This window comes from Lagopus muta, chromosome 1 (assembly GCF_023343835.1).
Source record: "Lagopus muta isolate bLagMut1 chromosome 1, bLagMut1 primary, whole genome shotgun sequence".
Taxonomy (NCBI): Eukaryota; Metazoa; Chordata; class Aves; order Galliformes; family Phasianidae; genus Lagopus; species Lagopus muta.
This window is the reverse complement of record NC_064433.1, coordinates 36,071,615-36,090,529: the sequence shown is the minus strand read 5'-3', so window position 1 is coordinate 36,090,529 and position 18,915 is coordinate 36,071,615. Positions and strand designations below refer to the sequence as shown.

Sequence of the window (18,915 nt, the reverse complement as noted above, 5' to 3'; positions counted from 1 at the left end):
GGGGATGGGAGGGGAGAAAGTGCTAGTATTTCCAGAGGTGCCCAATGAATGCTAATAACTACCTTTTGCTTCTTAGGCCCTCCCTAACTGCAGTCATTTCAAATAATGCATTAGCCTTCACGTCCTGTCCTAAACAGCCATACAGCTCTGCTGCACGCTGTTAAACAAAACGTGTCGCTAAATATTTTTCAGGATAATCCACTGTGGGATAACTTTTTTAATACACATTAGGTCACTTACCCTTCAAAGAGAAACATAATCTGCTTTCAAATTATGCTGTTCCAAGTAAGAAGATAACGGACTCAGTTTTCATCTCTCACTGCTCTTGCTGTCTCAACAGCACAGAGCAGCCAGAAAGCTGCCAGAAAGGAGCAATCGAGGATTTCCTAAGGGCATCATTTGATGGAACCAAGCCAATGCAGCTGGTTCTCTGCCACCTGTCCTCATCCCACTGTTCAAGAACGGTGCCAGGGGAAGGGGCTGCTTGCTGTACTCTAGCTATTCAGCAGCCATGAGATGTAACAGACTCAAGAATAAAACCAACCATCTACAAGGCAGGCAGGAATCGCCACAGGTATTCCCACAGTGGCAGAGCTCAGCCCATGCAAATGACTCCCTTAGAAAATAGCAAGGAAAAAAAGCGCAAACCACTGCAGCCAGCCTGCTCCAACTCTGCTCTCACTATGAAGTCCTGCCACTGTGGCATCTGATAAAAATCCTCCAAACAGGTATCAGAATTGTCAAAGTACCCAACTGGAAGAATCAAAGAGTTCTGTTAACACTACGGACACCTTTATGTAAAATCAAATTTACTGACTGGGTCCTTTATGGGCATAACATCACAAACCAGAGAGATTTTTCCACACTCCAGGCAGCAAAGGGCGGGGGGGGGGGGGGGGAAGAAAAGCAGATAGAAGGCAAACCTAGAAAGTAAACATCGCAGACACTTGACTGTCAGAAAATTAGAGGTTAGACTGGCAAGAGTTATCAATCTCCGAAATGAGTGGTTATTTTCTCACCACTGGCTATAAAAACTGGAAATAAATAGGCTAAATTCCTGGTTTTTATATGGAAAAAAAATACATTTAAAACTTAGCTAAACCCTGGAGGAGAGTTTGGTCTATAAATAAATAAAAGTACACATCACTCTCCTCCTTCACAAATGCTGTATATGTCACTCAACAAGATGTCAACTAAGACACCTGCCTCAGTAATCCATTTTCACTCCAGAGAACAGCTACTATGGTGAGTATACAGGATAACATTGGCTTGACTGACAGATGCTCAGGCTGAAGCTGGAATGCATGCACCTTTATGCCGTCCTGCAGTGAGATCCTACAGATTATTTGGACCTTCATTTTTGCATCTCCAGAAAGAGTATGACTCTTAGAACAACACGCTAACAGTCTTACTGCTTTGATGGATGTCAGAAGAATTCATGCTGACGACAAGAACAGAGATCTTAATGAATAAGTTAATGAAGTCAGATATGACAGCAGAATATAAGAGGCATAAGGAGACATGGAAAAAACTCATACAGAGCAAAGAACAGCTAGAGTGCTCAGGCTTCACACAGTACATGCTACCAAGCATATGCTCATTAGGACATGAAAAGAAAATGGTCTTTCCTCCTCTATCTCCTTGCTTCTCCTGCTTATAATATGCAAAATGTAAGGAACTGCAGAAACTTTGGACTACTCCTATAAGCAAGGGACAGCAGTGGAAAGTACCAAGAGTCCTCAACATTTCCTTCCATTAGCCAGAACAGACCCTAGATAAAGCAACGCTCTTGAAGGTACTGAATTGCAATCAAGCTCCTAGGATGATGCCTGTCACAAGAGCAATCACATGAACTACTTCTCCCTCCTCTCCTTATTACTGCAAGGCTATGAATTAGCCATGAATTAAGAAACTAATTTGTGCTTTTCAATTAAGTCTTTTTGCTGTACATATGAAGTACATCACTACCACAAGATACTTGATCTTCTTAGCAAAAAAGAAAAATTAAGCTAAAAAAATTCCAAATTCAAGCTTTGCAACTCAATAATATTATTTGTGGCGTGTAGCTGAGTTTGTTAATGAAATAAATATCACATTTAAATATTGCATGTACTACAAGTGCTGACCAAGAGTTGTTTTTTTTTAAAGCAGTAAGCACTATATATACACATATATATACACACAGTATTTTCCTAGGGCATTCGACTTGCAAATTAAACAGAAATCAATAACAATGGACTGCAAGTTTGCAATTTATGTTTTTAACAGATTGCCTGGCACAGATGCTGATTACATAGGTTTTTGTTTGTTTCTGGCATATTTTGTAGCTACGGTATTTAAAAATTAATAAACCAAAGTCATTTTCAATACGCAAGAAGGAGAATAGGCAAACAAATATTGATGTGATGAACCTGGAAAGGCTACAGTTTCTGTGGATTCCTATTGTACTAGAGCTTCCCAACTAACTAAAACAATTCACAGTAATAAGCACTGAACTGAGTAGAAAAGCATGTGCAGAACTAACCTTTACTGATGTTATTACAGAGAAAATTTCATACAAGCAAAAGAGAGCACAAAGAATCTGTTCATATCTGTGTGTTTTTCTAGCTCAAGACTCCTACCTCCAAACACATTTTTTGTGACATGCTTTTTTTTTTTTTTTTGAACCTGTTGATGAAAGCTATTTGAGGGATACAAGGGTAGGATATTAGTAATGTCAAAAAAAAAAAAAATGAATATTATGATATCACTATCATCTCAGCATTTCAGGGCATACAAAGATTAAACACTGAGAGTCAGCATCAGGCTTTAGAAATATGTCCAGTGCTCTCTGCATTAGCTGCTATCTGTTTATCAGATACATGTGTGGCCTCCCAGTGGTGAGTGGTGGGCTAACAAAAGTTACTTTTTACACATAGGTAGGTTCAGAAAATAAGGCTTAACTCTGAAGCCAGGCAAAACTCAGGCTGCAGAGAAAGAAAACTTAAATGTAATTGAGAACTAATTCTATTTTTGATAGCTAAATCAGTCTGCTGTAACCAATTTGCTCATTCACAAAGAACTATCTGGTGTATAATTGCATCAATACTGATTAATAAATAATAACTGATGGAGAGACTATTTGCTGGTAGTTAATAACCAGCAGCAGAAGAGAGGGCCTAAGGCAAAGCCTCAGGCCTTTAACCCAGGCAGTCATTAACTGACAGAAAATGCCTGGTCTTGAGGTCATTACTGCTATTATATACAGGCATTAATACATTTTTCAAATGCAGAATAATCTGCTGAAATCTACAGGCTAGGATGTACAATAAGCATGAATTTATTTTAGAGAGAACTGATGGGGGTTTTTTTTAGCATCTAACAAATGACAGAATCCACTGGGGAGAAAGTTATTCTGAATAGTTGTTCAACCTGATTTTCCTATTTTTTTCCAACTATTAATGAAAGTCAGCTCTCCGGTCTTACCAGACTGATCGCCCAGACTGCAGGCAAACTGCACTGCAGATAAGGAAATGCCCAGCCTAGCTCTCCAGCATCTCATGAATGGTCAGAAGCGTGACTGTGATTCCAATCCTCCTGACACAAGTGTGAGTACAGAGTTATGTCACGTGGAGCTGAACCTAAACTAACAGTCCTCGTGTGATGCTGGCTGACTGTGACCTATATCTACTGATGCAGCTCCATTCACTAACCCTTCCCAGGTAAAAATGACTTTATATCAGCAGAACCAAGTGACTATCAGTGCACTGATCCCATTTTAAGATCTCTCTCTGTATTTGAATGATGCCAAGCCAAATCGAGGGAGTCCCCCAAACACAATCCTTACAGAACTCAGTGGAGAGACATTGATTCAGGTTCTCTGAAAGCTAGTTAGCACTATGGAAGCAGTAATTATCTTATTTTCCTTTAGCCAAATTTTTCACAGCTCCTTTCCACTGGTCAGGATAAGACTAAGCTACACAAAAGTACAGAATTAAGATCTGTAGTAACCTGGAGCTTGTGATCTCTGATTATGTCTTAGAAAAAGTAATAACAAAATAACATCAGTGCAATAACAGTTGCCCTTATTCTGGTATAACTCTTCTCATAAGATCTTTCTTAGCCTCAAGGTCTTTCTCAATATCATGACAAAATACTCAGCCCTAATGACTGTGCAGTAATGTTTAATAAAAATAAAACCAAGACCAACCCAGCACTATAGCTTTCCTAAAGATGTATTGTGTATGGATTCAGATACCCAGTGAAGGTCTTGTCCCGCACAGCTGACCAACCTCTGGGTTGCCCCACATGCTGCCAATCCTGCTGCCAAACCCACACTGCCACCATTTTGGAACAGGAGCAGGAGTAGCCAAAGAGAAACCACACAAAATTCTTACAGCACTGTCCTCCATCAACATTCTTCCTCCCATTCATCACCACATTTTCAGCTAGCCGCTTTCTACTACTATTCCTCATTCTCACCACCTCCAGCACTGCCTGCAACATTCTTCTAACCTGTTCACCCAGATCTTTTCCTGAAACCACTCCTTTCCACATACTTTTCCTTTCTAGCAGATATTTGCTCTGACAAGAGATACACTTGATACACTTTAAAGCTGCAAGTTGTTTCCTCATTTCTGTAGTAATCTCCACATCCCATCCACACTGAGAGAATGATAGAAGATGAATCTCCCTGAAACATCTCTTCCCAGCAATGCATTCGTCTCCACTGATCGACTTTGTCCCTGAGTGTTCACTCCTTCTACTAACTGAAAGAATAAGCAGAGAACAAAAGCAAGGAAGAAAAATAACCTGAGACAGAGGTGAAGGAGATAGTAAGTTTCCATGTCCACCTGACAAAGGAACAATGAGTAACAGAGGGTTTGAAGAATAGAAGCACTGCTAAACATGAAGTAGAGTAAATACCAATCCAGATAGGGGAAAAACGAGGCAAAGGCCTGATGAATGGGAAAGACAAATAGAGACAACAGAGAAGGAAAGAGACACAGAGGCAGTGTGACAGATGTTACAATACAGCCAGCAATATATTGCTTTTAAGAATTACTGACAAAGAACATAACGTATGAGGTATGATAAAGAAACACAGTATATGAGTAAAGCTAGCAATCACGTGAAGGTATGCAAATTCCTTGGGATTATTTTACTGTGCAAAAGTAACAATACACAGATTCCACGAGTTTCACTGACTACAGCTGGCACAGCTGCAGTGCAGTACAGAGCCATCAGAGATCAGCTAAACCTGCTCGTAAGGATATTCCTGCTCCCTCAACATAAGATTACCTCAGGGAGCATCCTGGTAGAACTGCTCTGCTTCTTAGTCCACAGCAGCACAGGTACATATACCACAGTTTCTTCTACAGGAGTCAAGCTGTGCTCAAACACAAAGGCAGTTCCAACGATTTGAATCATCCCCTATAATCCCAGATGAATCCGAGCAACAAATTATAGTCTTGTAATGCACATAAGAAGGCAATTCTGCTTTTAAATTACCTGCTCTGGAAGGGATTCTGATCAGACCCATACAGACTAAAGAGTTATGGGAATGATTCACAGTCACTGAACTGTGCTCCTACAAAAGCACTACTTGTCTTAATTCCTTTTCCAAATTAATAGCAGAGCATGAAATATAAGTCTCCATGTCTGCAAGAATAATATAGGATATATCAATATTATTATTTGATTGGCTAGCTCAGTTTTCCAAGTTAGTTTCTACTTTTAACTTGGTATTTATTTGAATGTCATGCATGGATTAAAATTAATTTTGAGGTCAATGCCATTCTTTGAGAAAAACTGAACAGCCAGAAGTTAATCTTTTAAGAACAAACCTGCTTTTAAACTCACTGTTTTGTTTACTCCTTAGAAAGTTTATCCACCCTTGACCACAGCAGTTTACTAAGAGTGGTCACCCAGGAGAGAGAGGAGATTTTAAGCATTAGAGTACTGTCAAAATCTGAAAGGATACTTTCCCTGAGCCCCTCTAAACAGTCTGTGAACCATAATCAAATTTGTGAAAGTACAAAAAACAAAAGTACACACAAGCTGCAGTCTTTTAGAGATCTATAAAATAATATACATCCCATTAATAGAAGAAAGGCCCCTTAATCGTAGAGTGATATAGATTGGAGGGTACCTCTCCATCTAGTTCTAATCCCCCTGCCATAGTCAGGATTGCCAACCTCTAGATCAGGCTGTCCAGGATTCCGTCCAACCTGGCCTTGAACACCTCCAGGAACGTAAGCATCCAGAACCTCTCAGAGCAACCTGTTCTAGCGCTTCACTACCTTGAGTAAAAAATGTATTCCTAACATCTAACCCAAATCTCCCCTCTTTCAGTTTAAAGTCATTCCCCCTTGCCCTATCACTATCATGTTAAAAAGTTGTCCTTCTCCTGCCTGTAAACTCCCTACAGCTACTGGAAGGCTGAAATGGTATCTCCCCAAAGCTTTCTCTTCTTCAAGTTAAATAAGTCCAAATCCTTCAACCTCTCTTCATAGGAGAGGTACTCCAGTCACTTGATTATCTCTGTGGCCTTCTCTGGACCTGCTCCAATAGCTCCGCATTCTTACTGCGCCTGGGGTGCCAGACCTAAATGCAGTATTCCAGCTGGGACTTCAGAAGGGCAGAGCAGAGTGGGACAATCACCTCCCTCACCTTGCTGGCCACCCCTCTTTCGATGCATCCTAGGATACTGTTGGCCTCCCAGGCTGCAAGAGCACACTGCTGGCTCATGTCCACCTTTTTGTCCATCAAGACCCATAAGATCTTCTCTGCAGGGATGCTCTCCATGTCTTCTTCTCCCAGTCTGTACTCACATCTGGAATTGCCTAGACCCAAGTGCAACACCTTACGTTTGGTCTTGTTAAACTTTATTATTTATTATTAACTTTTGAGCTTGTCCAGGTCTGTCTAGATGACGGCCTTTCCTTCTGTTGTGTCAGCCGCACCCCTCTGCTTGGTGTCATCAAATTTGCTGAGGGTGCACTTGATTCCACTGTCTATGCTTTTGATAAAGATGTTGAAGAGCACAGGTCATGCAGTGTGTCTGGGGGACACCATTCATGACTATCCTCCACCTGGACATAGAGCTATTGACCACAGTCCTGCGGCTATGACCATCCAATCAATACACATCAAAATGTTTCATCACAGAGGTTGGGTTAATTTTCTTTAACATTCATTTATTTTTAGAAGCTAACTTTGTTTCATCATATATTTATGTTCACTTGCCAAGAATACAGGAACAAGTAAATTTTAGTGCCCAAACAGCTTCAGAGGGAACCAAGAAGTTTAGACTTGCCTGCACCAGGAGGTCAAATTTCAAAAATTTACCCAGATAATAGACACAGACACCTGGGGTTACAGTATAAAAGCCACAAAGTGATGGCTTACCTCAGCAATTCATATCAACAAAGCCAGCTCTAAGCTGTTCACCATATGTTAACACAAGGTATTCTTTCAACAAATCTGAGCAATCTTATAGGATACGAGATTATCTCAATCTATACAGGCTTCTAGTTTTCATGTCTTTGCCAAAAACTGCCTACTAATTTGCAGCAACTGCTGACAAAGTTCTGTGCGGTGGTACGCTCAAGGTTGTGGAGTAAACATGTCCTAAATTTGCTGAGCAAGAGACTCAAACATAACTAAGACCACTGCAGCCATCATGAAATAAATACTTGGATGTTGTCTTTGAGACCAGCAGAAAGCAATAGTTAGTGTCTATATCACATGAGTATGCTTCTTTCTTCAAGATATTATACATACTCAAGTAGCAGAAGCTTACGAGTTATGAGCTGTGAACACCATAAGAAAATAAAGAGGAAATAGGATGTATCTTTCAAACTGATGGTCCTGAAGCTCATTCTTCACATTGCACATATTTGTTTGATGCTGAAAATTGAACAGCTTACAACTGGTTTTTTTTTTTTTTTTCGCCCTCCTTAAAGATGTGTAGAGGACATGCCAGAGATAATACAGTAGTATTATGCATGCTGAACTTGCAAATAATACATTGTATTAGAGAACAAGGAACATAAGACAGCATATATCAAAAACTTCCATCTTAGAGGAGTTACAGGAGAAACACAAGTAACTGCTGTTTTCTGAAGCAGAAAAATATGACATTGTTCTGAGCTTAAAACCAAATCCTTCACCAGGAAGGATTACAATGATCATCAACTCCAACCTGGACAGAAGTCTGTTTCAGTACTGATTGATAAGGAGAAAGAAATGGCCTGAAATCTAAGCCTGTTCTACTTAGGTCAGTCTTGCAACTATTACAACAGCCTGAGGTAACCAATTACTCATCCCAAGAGCAATGCTTCTTCTACAGACAATCAATCTGAAGGTAGCAGCACTAAGAAGCAGGCATCAGCTCCACCATTCTCCCTTCTTACTTTTTTTTTTTTTTTTTTTTTTTTTTGCACGGGCACATATGCAATCTTTTTCTAAATTAACTTGCTGAACTGACAGAGAAATATCCTTACTAAAAAAGAAGGAAAAAAAATGGAGAGAGAGAGAGAGAGAGAGAGAGAGAGAGAGAGAGAGAGAGAGAGAGAGGTTTCATTTCTTCAAGCTTGTAAGTGAAATCAACTAAACTAATGGTTCGGCTAGCACAGAGCTGTTGCACAGGGAGGAGCAGCTGGTCCCAGCCTGAAGAAGGAGAGCTAGGAGCCTTCCTCTTTCAGTAACATTGAGCTACACAAGCAGTGCAGCCATCACAGGCAACCAGTGGAACTGCAAGTACAGGCTCTGAATTTCCAACATCATTACATTACTCAGACGAAATAATCTCAGATACTGATTTCCTCATGATTTCAGTATGACCCAAGTGAAAGCCACCAACAGAGAGGGCTGGGTCTAAACTCCTTCATCTTACCACAGCCTTGAATCCTAGATCTCAGACAGTCACACAAAAAGATGGATCAAAGAACTGATCTGCCTGAAAACACATTCACACATTTTCATTTCTCTTTTCAGGTCAGTTCTCAGAACTGCATCGGGCTGTGCAGAGGTGAGCACTGGCACAAAAAAGTAAAGAAAACTTCTGGCTGAGAGGAGGTGAGATCAGCTCCCTCTGCAGCAGCTCAAAGCTCAGACTTGATAAAAGTGATTATGGATACATTCCATATCTCGATCAACAACACTAAGGAGGCAGGCAGTTCTTTATGGCACCAAACTACAACACAAGTAATTGAGCATTTGTAGAAGCATAAAGGTAAAAATGCACTTTGCTCAGGCACAAAGCTAGAACTCCAGCCTAGCCCTCAGCTTCCAAAAGTAGATCAATTTTGTTATTCACAGAAACTAAAAAGGAAGTGTTTCTCTGAACATACACCTGAAAAATCAAGATGACAGCACTGTGAAATATTCTATTAAGCTGACAGCATTTCTCATGTATGTTTTAGCTTGTTATACAGTTCTGTGCTTGATATTTGTAAACAAAAACAAAACTGATATAAATAAAGGATTTCCCTTTTTTTTTTTTTCCCCCTCCACAGCATAACTGGAATCATGCTGAATTTAGAAACAACAGCTCCAGAAAGTCAGTGCTTCCACCAACATGGAACTGCACTTCATGAAGCTGATAGGACATAAAGTTCTGCTTCTAAACAAGTTCTGAGATAAAATACTTAAGCAGCCTCTCAAGCTAGTACACAGCACACCACGGGAACGTCAATATTAAAAGAAGGAGACTAACAACCCTTCCATATTACTGTACCACTAACATTGGTATTGAAGCAAGAGAAAACATACTAAGGAAATAAAAGTGAATTGAAAAGGATACCTGAAAGTTTAAAATTTCATCAGACAACAAAACTTAGTAAACTTAACAATTAAAAAAGCATTAGGGAGTGTATAATCAATGGATACCAAGACGTTACAACCACAAAATAAACAAGAGAGTTAGGCAAAGTAGACTATGATAACAAGAGAGAATAAATGGAAGGCTTACCCTTATGCTGGGCTCACCCACAAAACACCAGAAGGAGGGATCTCCAGACAAGATCCTTCCCCACTGGTAGCCAGCTCTTCAATAGGTCCAGGAGGGGGGCAGCCTGGCTCCACCCCTTCCGGTAGCACAGCTGAATTGCCTTCACCTGTGCTCCTCTGGCTGACTCATGGCTCGCCTCAGGTGATCAATCAGAGGTTCAGGCCATGACTCAGCAGTTCCCATACAGGGAGAAATTAAAAAAAAAAAATAAAAATCAGGTAAACTTTTAGAAAATGCTCCAAACAATGCACGCTAACATTGAATGAGCTGGCAAATTTTAGGAATGCTAAGCAAGAAACTCTTTAAGTACTTGATGTTATGATCCCTTGCAAAAAAAAGATTTTCAAAGTAGCAAAACGTGTCTGGTACAACATCAGAAATACTTACAACGACTCCACTCTTGGTGATGGTTTCCCGGTATGTAAAATTGCACACTGCCCAAGCCAGGTAATATGTGGACATCAGAGGGGTTTGTGAAAAGTGATCTGTAACCCATCCGTCTTCTTCAAAAACAGATGTTTCAACTGGCATGTTGGACAAAGATATATAAGTTGCCTGATGCTTGATGCTGATTTTGAAAGTGGCCTTGTAGATGGGCTCATCAAAGCATGGAAAGGCTTTTCTGGCATGAGTAGGAGAGAACTGCGTAACACCAAGAAACCTGGAACAGAAGCAAACAAAAGACATCGCGGCAGTTACTGTCTGTGACCAGCACTCTATTCATGGGCATAGTAAATCAGACATTGCTTGACTATTGTGGTTTAACAACAACAAATGTAACAGTACAAGTATACAGCACTGAACACCGCTTTATCATTGTGGCCTTTCTTGATGTGAATTCTTACTACCTGTTCTGTAACACAATCAATATAAAGTAATGGCCTATAAATTTTGTACAAATTTGCTGGCATCACGCTGAGGTTAAATAATCCCCTTCTATCAGACTTCAGGATCTCACAGAAGTTTTGTTCTGTATGTGAAAAAAAGTTTGCCAATATCGGTCATAAGCAAGCACGGCCTCAGTTAAAGCCAGGATTTAGTAGCCTTTGGGGAGCTCACTCTGCCCTGAGATACTGACAGCACACACTGCCTTTCTTTGGACATTAGAACTTACACCCACACATTGTACTCAGGGGGGTTGTTGTTTTCCACTGCTGATTACTTCTCTGCAAGTGGACAGGTCTCAGACACGCTGTGCTAAAACACAGCAGTATTGCTACTGCATATAGTCACAAAAAAATTTATATATATTCAGGGAACTTTGCAAAATCACAAATACAACCAAATAATTACACAAGCACGGAGTAGTTTACCTTTTTTCAAAGGTGCTTTTCTTATGTGGTATATTTTATTGAGAACAAATACGTATCAGTTCACACGGCAAAATACTCAAAGATTTCTGAAGACACCAAGCCACTGTATAAAATGGGAAAGCTCAGTAGTTTAATTTCTTTATAATAACAATTATTAGTAATAACAGTGATCATTTTCTTTGGAACTAAGCAGATGTTAATGCAGATACTGAAAAGGAACCTTTGCAAGTAGAGACTTTCTCCAAACTTACACCATTCAGACAAAACCCCACATATGATGATCACTATGCAGAAAGGAGCTGCATTTAAAAGGCTGAACTGCAGTGTTCAATAGGAATATTCTCTGAAGCACAGAGGGCAAGAAAATGACTACAGCTAAACTACATAACCAAATATGAAGGCTTTTGAAGAAGTATTGAATCATGTCTCAATTTTTAAGATTTCATCAGTGGAAATCACCATGCAATTTTAGATAGCTGGTAAACATTTGCCACAATTTTAGAGGTCGAATAATCATCTGTTACTCCTCTGGAGGAAGAGAGCAGGTGGATACGTTTGATAAAATGAAAGTGGTGGCACTCATTCATCAGTCCACGAGCATTACTCTACAGTACAAACAATGGTATCATATTCTGTATTCTGTAACATCTGATGCTCTCAAACCCTGAGGGGGAAATATAAGTAAATAATCAGGAAACCTTTAAGGATAATTATTTTTTTCTACAACTTCTTGGGTTTTAGAAATATTGCTAGCATTATTTTATAAAATTCATGAAGAAAAACTTCTTGAAATGTTGCATTTATCTCGCTATAGAGCATCCATGCTCGAGACAACCAGATATGGTTTTAAGTGAAACGATCACCTCTTTCATAAATCTATTCAAAGGAAAAAAAAAAAAAAAGATTTTTTTTCCCACCACTGAAGGTTTTACCATTGTACTTTTTATTTTTGTCTAAAACAAAAGGCTTTATTAGGCAAATCATCACCGAAGGAATTCATCATACTGCATTTGTCTTGCTTCACTATAAAATACAGATTAGTTACATCATATTCCTGAATAAGGTTGTTCAATATAAGGTAAAAAGTTGATGCCAGGTATTCCAGTGTTAATCCAGGAAAATTCCATTATTATCAGTGGATTTGCACTAGTGCAACAAAGCCAAATCAGCCAATTAAATGAAGCAAAGCAACTTAATTTATATGCAAAGTATTTCAAGTGGTCCTGATTCTGCATTCTAGGCACACGCTAAAGAGCTATAGACACCAACAGTAGCTTCAAGTGAGCTCGGAAACTTGTACCAGCCTGTTATTAATAAAGCCAGAATGATGAACTTTCAGCTGCAATTAACATTTTTAATGAGCTCAGATATACACGTAAATGCATAAACAGGGAATACTGTATATATGCTGCTACCCTCTAAAAAAAAGGGAGCATTTTTCCCACTTTTTCAGGGTCCTATCTGCAGTCTTGTTAGGTGTTAGGCCATTGAAACAATCTCTTCACCAGTGACCTCTGCATTCACACAGAGGAATAGATAACATCCACGCAGACGTAACTGGGCAAACACTGGATGGTCAATATTCCATACTAAAAATACACCAGCTACCAGTAACAGTGGTGTTTGCAACACACACATTACTATCAAATATCAATTTGCTTATTGTGGCATAAAGTAAAACAAACAGAAAGTTTAAAACTTCTTCCCAAAGACTAAACTGCTTAAAGTAAAATAGTCTGTGCTTCAAGGCCAGGCTGGATGTGGCTCTAGGCAGCCTTGTCTAGTGGCTGGCAACTCTGCACACAGCAGGGGGGCTGGAACTAGATGATTATTGTGGTCCTTTTCAACCCAGGCCATTCTACGATTCTTATCTATTCCCTTAAGTGTTAGGAAGAACAACAAGCAAAACTTCTACCCCATACCAAAAATGAAGAGCAGGTTGAGTAATTCATCCTCTAGATCCTTCTCTGGGCACTGACATTTTTATCTCCGATTCCCAAGTATATCACCACAAAAGTTGTACTTCTGGGAATGACAGCCTTGCAGCCTGTCTGCTCAGCATCCCCACAGCAGTAATTTGCAGGTATTTTAATTCCACCTCATCTGTTAAAGGAAGACGTGTGTTTCCTCAACAAGCTATCTATTTTGACATCTTAGTAGTGATAAGATGGAAGAATATGTCTGTTTGTTTTGTCTGAATAACATACGATTCTCTTCTCTTTTTCATTTATGCCCAAGGTGGATGTTCATTTAAATTATGTGTGCATATTACTATGGTACTCTACAGGAGCTGTGTATTAAATGTCTGTTGATTCAGTAATCAGTGAATTCTAGCACATAATGAAGAATAAGTTTGTGGCTTATCACTTGAATTTCAGCTTTCAATTAAAGTAGCACAGATTGCAGTAAGAAAATAAGTACTTCATGCTACTGTGAACACTTTAGGCTAATTTATGGCTTTCACCTATGAAGACCACAGTAAATGGACTAACTTTATGAACAAAAGAATTATGAAATGAAGGCACTGTTACACTTGGAAAGCTTCACACTTAACCCATTACTCACTCCTGACGTATCACAAAAGTGAAAAATGATGTTTTAGACCCTTTTACAACAACTACTCCTCCAGCAATGTCTCTGTATTTTAATCGAATATAAAGACGTCAGAAAGCTGAAATTCTGCTGGAAAATCAAGGTCCCTGGGAGCAGAAGAGAAGCCTTGCTGTCTGTCACAGCAGAAATCATCCACGTTTCAGGACGACAAATGGTTACATGAGTTACATTAAAATCGGGCCACTAATCAAAATGCAAATCGCAAGAGGGCACTTCTAATGAAAAAGTTTTGTGGTTTAGAATGTGTATTATTTCTTTTATATCTCAGGGAGTTTTTAACTTTTTGATAGTTCAAGGGGAAAAACAATGCTCATGGTAAACATCTGAAACCGTAACCCTGAACTGATGCAGATTTTAAAAAACAGCATTTTACCAAAATAAACACGTGAGCTGGTGCAAAGAAAAACCAGCACCGCTGATTTCAACACCATACTACCGTACAGTAAGGATCATGCTGAATATAACTATATTCGAGTGCATTGAAAGCAAAATGCCTCGTTTCTCAGAAGTGATACAGAAAGTTGTGGGAAGGGCATTTTACCACTGCCTTCCACTCCTGTGCCTTACACTCTCCTGATGGCTATGAAAACAAACAGACTTTTTTCTCTTTTTTTTTCAACCCCCAAATCATAACAGGAGCACTGGCATAGAACACAGAACAGTAACTTTGAAGAAACATCACAGCAGAAGCAGCTACCAGGCAGCTCAACTATTTCCACAGGAAGCTTAGACAGGCAGGAGCAGTAACTGCTTAAACAACTTCTTGCTGCCTTTGTAAAGCGAATTATCCCCCCTGCTGTCGGCAGCCTTGTCTTACTGCGTGCCCATTTCTACACAGGTCTGCAGAAACGCCTGATTGCCCCACTCGCTCACTTCTCTGCGATAAAGGCGTTTTATCTGCATCCTTTCCTACAGCCGTGCATTTCCAAATTTTCATTTTATTTCAGTGGCAATGACAAACGGCTCAGGCAATTTCAATCCCACTTGCAATTCCAACATCAGACTGGTGAAAACTGCCAATAACCACACTGCGCAAGAGTACGCTCTAACGCAGGGGCTGTGGATTTGAACCGGCGAGCGTTCTTTTCCTGACTGACTTACTTTTTTTGGCTAATTTTCAGCCTCCCTCTCGGCCGCACCGACCGATAAAGGTTCACTTTGGGAGCGAAGAAACCCCTTCCGCCCCAACTGCCACCACCATCCTCCCTCAGCCCTAGCCCCTCTCCCGTCCCGGCCGCAGAAACTCCGGCAGCTCCTCCCCTCCAAGCGCCGGCCCTCGGCGCCTCCCCGCCTCGCAGCGCCGCCCCGCGCCGCCCGAAGTTGTGCACGGGGCGCCGCCGAGGGGCGCGGATTGAGGCGTGCCGCCCGCCGGGCTCCTCCCGCCGTACCTGCGCTCGCCGTGCAGGACGTAGGAGCTGCGGAAGAAGCCGAGCAGCTCGTTCTCGATGAGCGCGTTGTAGATGATCTTGAGGTTGTAACTCCGCTGCACCTCCAAGCTGCGGTTGAGGACGACGACCAGGACCTGGGTCTGGGGGTAGAGGAAGGACCGTGCCACCCGCACGGCGCCCGCCAGCTTGTCCTCGGCCACGCGCACCGCCTCGATGTGCATGCGGTGGGCGTGCAGCACGATGTAGCGGCTGGCGTTGCGCACCTCCAGCTGCACGTTCACCTCCCCGCAGAAGGTGAAGTTCTCCATGAAGGCGCTCAGCATCAGGTTGTAGTGCAGCGGTCGCAGGTGCCGCGGCAGCCGTGGCCGGGCCCAGGGCGGCAGCTGCCGCCGCCGCTGCCACTCCTCCTCCTCCTCCTCCTCCTGCTGTTGCTGCTGCTCCGCCGCCTCCTCCCCGCCCCGCGTCTCCTCCCGCGGCTCGGCCCGGCCGCGGGGCTGCCCAGCCGCGAGTCCCGGCAGGCTCCCGTTGTTGGCGGCCCGCGGGGGTCCGTCGGCGGCGGCGCCGCACTCCTCGAAGCGGACGCTGAGTAGCACGGCCACCATGGTCACGGCCAGCAGCGCCAGGATGGAGACGGCGAAGCCCAGCACCAGGCGCTTGTGCACGGCGATGTGCCGCTCCGTCGTGCGGGGTCGCGGCCCCGCCGCCTCGGCCCAGGGCCCCGGCGGCAGTCCACGGCTGCCGTTGCGTAGGGCTGCCTCCTCCTCGATCATCATGGGGGTGACGGGCGGCCGCTTCTCCCGCTTCTCCTCCAGGGCCATTACGGCAGCGCCGCCTCCGCCTCCCGCGGGGCCGCCGCCCCCCGAGGGGGCCCCGAAGACATGGGAGGCAGCGAGCCGGGGGAGCCCGGGCGGCGCCGCTCACATCGCCCGCAGCCCCGGCCGGGGTGACGGGACGGGCTCGGGGGTGCGGCTGCGGGCTCTCCGCGCCGTCCGGCCGCTCCGTCAACTTGTGCGGCTGCTGCGGGGCACTTCAGCACATGCCGGGCAGCTCCCCCTAGCGCCGCCGTTCGCACGGAGCTCTCCTTCCCGCGCAGCCCGAGCCGCCGGGGCCGGGGTCGGGCTCCGCGCCCGGCCCCGGCAGCGCCTGAGCCATGCGCGCCCCGCGCCGCCGCGCAGGGAGGGCGGTGGGGGATGGAAGGGAGATCGGGAGGGCCGCCCCCGCGGGGCTCGGCCGGCACCGGGGGCGGCGGCACCGGACGGCGGCGCCTCCACCTCCTCTTCCTCCCTCCGGCCCTGGAGAGTCGCTCCTCGCCGCTCCGCTCTTATTTTGTCTTTTCTGTCTCTTGCAGGTACAGAGCGCTCTCCCGGCTGGCTCGGGCAGAGGCAGCTATATATAGGCACCGGGGAGAGGCTGAGGGAAGGGAAGGGATGGGAAGGGGGAGAGGCGGGCAAGCCCCGCCGCCCCTCGGCTCAGCGGCTGCTCCGGCTGCCGGCGGTGACGGCGGCGCCCCGGGGGAGCGGGCGGGGGCGGGAGGAGGGGGCGGCGCGGGGACTGGGGAGGCGTCCCGCCGGGTGACACGGCGGCTCCGGGGGGGCTGCGGGCGGGGGGAGCCCCGGCCGAGGCGGGAGGAGGACGATGCGCTGGGCGACCACAGCCTCCCCCTTCCCCAAGCCTTGGGGTTCCCCGCGATCGTGCGCTTGAGAGCGCGCTCGCCCCGTAAATATTGAACGCGGTGCTGGGTCGTATTTATATAGACTTAATAAAGAGCCGCCTAACGCACGTTTGGACGACAATAGCGCTGTCATCCGAACGCGGGGATGGAGCCGAGATAAAGGATAAATATCCTACTTATATCGAAGGGATTAATATGCCGAGAAGAATCAGCCTTTAAGAGCTGGCTGGCGCTTCCCGAGAGCCTCATGTCGCCGCTCCGCGGCCCCAGGACGGCTCCCACCCTCCCCCCCCGGCCCTGCACACCCGCGACCCGCGCCGCATCCCCGCTCACAGCCGCAGCATTCGGGGATTATGTGAGCGCGGCCAGGGGTGAGCACCGCCACGCGGTTTAACCCCGGCCGGGAGCATGGAGAGCCTCGGTCTGAGCCCGCTTCTCCCACATTCTCCCCCACCCCCAAACTTTTGCGGGTAGGGATTGTGAAAATGCAGAATTAATCTGCAAAGTGGAGATCCAGATCGATGTATGATAGCATCGCTCCTGTTCTTACTTTGCTCACATGCTTCAGAAACTATCTCCATGCCTTTTTTTTTTTTTTTTTTTTTTTTGATCTCTTTATCTCCGATCTCATGAGCAGTTCCCTATCTGTTTATCCACAGCATTCAGTCCTGTGGAATACACGATGTACTTCAGTATGTTAGTTTGACGAATAAGGGTCTTACTTTCCATGGGGAAAATGCAATAACAAAGTCCTACACTTCTTTCGTAAGTGTAGCAAATCTGCACGGTTTGATGAAATGGGATGTATTCATTTTCCCTTCTGAAGGGATGCCTGATCTCTGCCTTCCACGAATCTCCTGCATCCTTTAGAAATGCTATCTGACTTTGCACGCAGTTGCAGAATATGAATAATCACTCACGGACCTTCAAACCGGTATAAAACAAGACAGAACATAGGACGCTCTCCCCAGAAGGATCTTAGTCTTTGTTTCATCCTGCAGCTCAGTCTAACAAAGGCTGATAGTTTCAAGTAGCCTTAATGGTAAGTGCTCTGATGCTTTTGCTAATGGTGTTTGCATGTCCAAAGAGGGCCAGGACTGCCCCTTAAATTGCACCTGCCACAGTTACTGTGCTGTTATTTAGCTGCCCACCTGTTACAACAGGCCGATGAACAGAAATATGTTATTATCTGCAGATAGCCTTTGTGATTCGTTGACTGAAGTTTGAGGCAGAAAGGCAGGAAACTATTGTTATGTGATTTGGAGAAGGAAAAAGAGAAAGAAACAAACTGACATCCAAAGCTACGGGTTTTCAAATATCACTTTCTGTATGTTTCATTAAACTCTTTAAAAGTGGGCACAAAAGAAGTGCCTGAGATTTTGTATGCAGCTGTCAGCATCAGGCACGAGCAGAGAAGGCAGTGTTTCCCTCTATCGCTTTCTGCAATGGGTTTTAAGTTGTGTTTGTTCCCATCAGGGAGACAGTCAGTCAAAGATGTGCTTCAAGAATAGGAGCGGACTAGAATGAAACGGAACAGTGTGAGTGTCACTTATAAATATTTTTAATCATATTTTTTAATTAAATACAAGTGAAGAGTTACAAATCTCACAGAGGAAGGGTTTTGTGAAGCTGTCTCAGCGAATTGCTGAGCTGTGTGCCTGGCAATGGGGCTGTGCTTGTTTGGCAGCTCTGCCGATGTAAGGAGGGATCCACGCTGCCTGTGGCAGCATGGGAGCGTCACTCTGGCCTTCTTGCTGTACAGATAACAAGCACAGAACTCTCTGGGCTGAGATCTTCCAGCACCAGCTGAGGGATTCAGTCACACAGCTCTGCTTTGACAAGAGCTGTCTATAAACTGAAGAGCTGGTGTCAGAGAGAGTGTAAAAGATTTAAGGTGCGTGCTAGTTAGAAACCACAAGGCTAATTCCTTTTAAG

The 18,915-nt window shown here is 44.0% G+C and overlaps 1 protein-coding gene across 1 annotated transcript in view; it reads right to left on the bottom strand.

The window, feature by feature from the left end:
- TRHDE (thyrotropin releasing hormone degrading enzyme) overlaps window positions 1-16,381 on the bottom strand; it is a 214,923-nt gene extending 198,542 nt beyond the window's left edge. The window contains exons 1-2 of the mRNA XM_048941084.1: window positions 15,309-16,381; window positions 10,382-10,655 (exon numbers count right to left, since the gene is read on the bottom strand). Coding sequence (XP_048797041.1) covers window positions 10,382-10,655; window positions 15,309-16,126 — 1,092 coding nt within the window. The 5' untranslated portion in view covers window positions 16,127-16,381. The remainder of the gene's footprint in view (window positions 1-10,381; window positions 10,656-15,308) is intronic.
- Window positions 16,382-18,915: the final 2,534 nt, after the last annotated feature.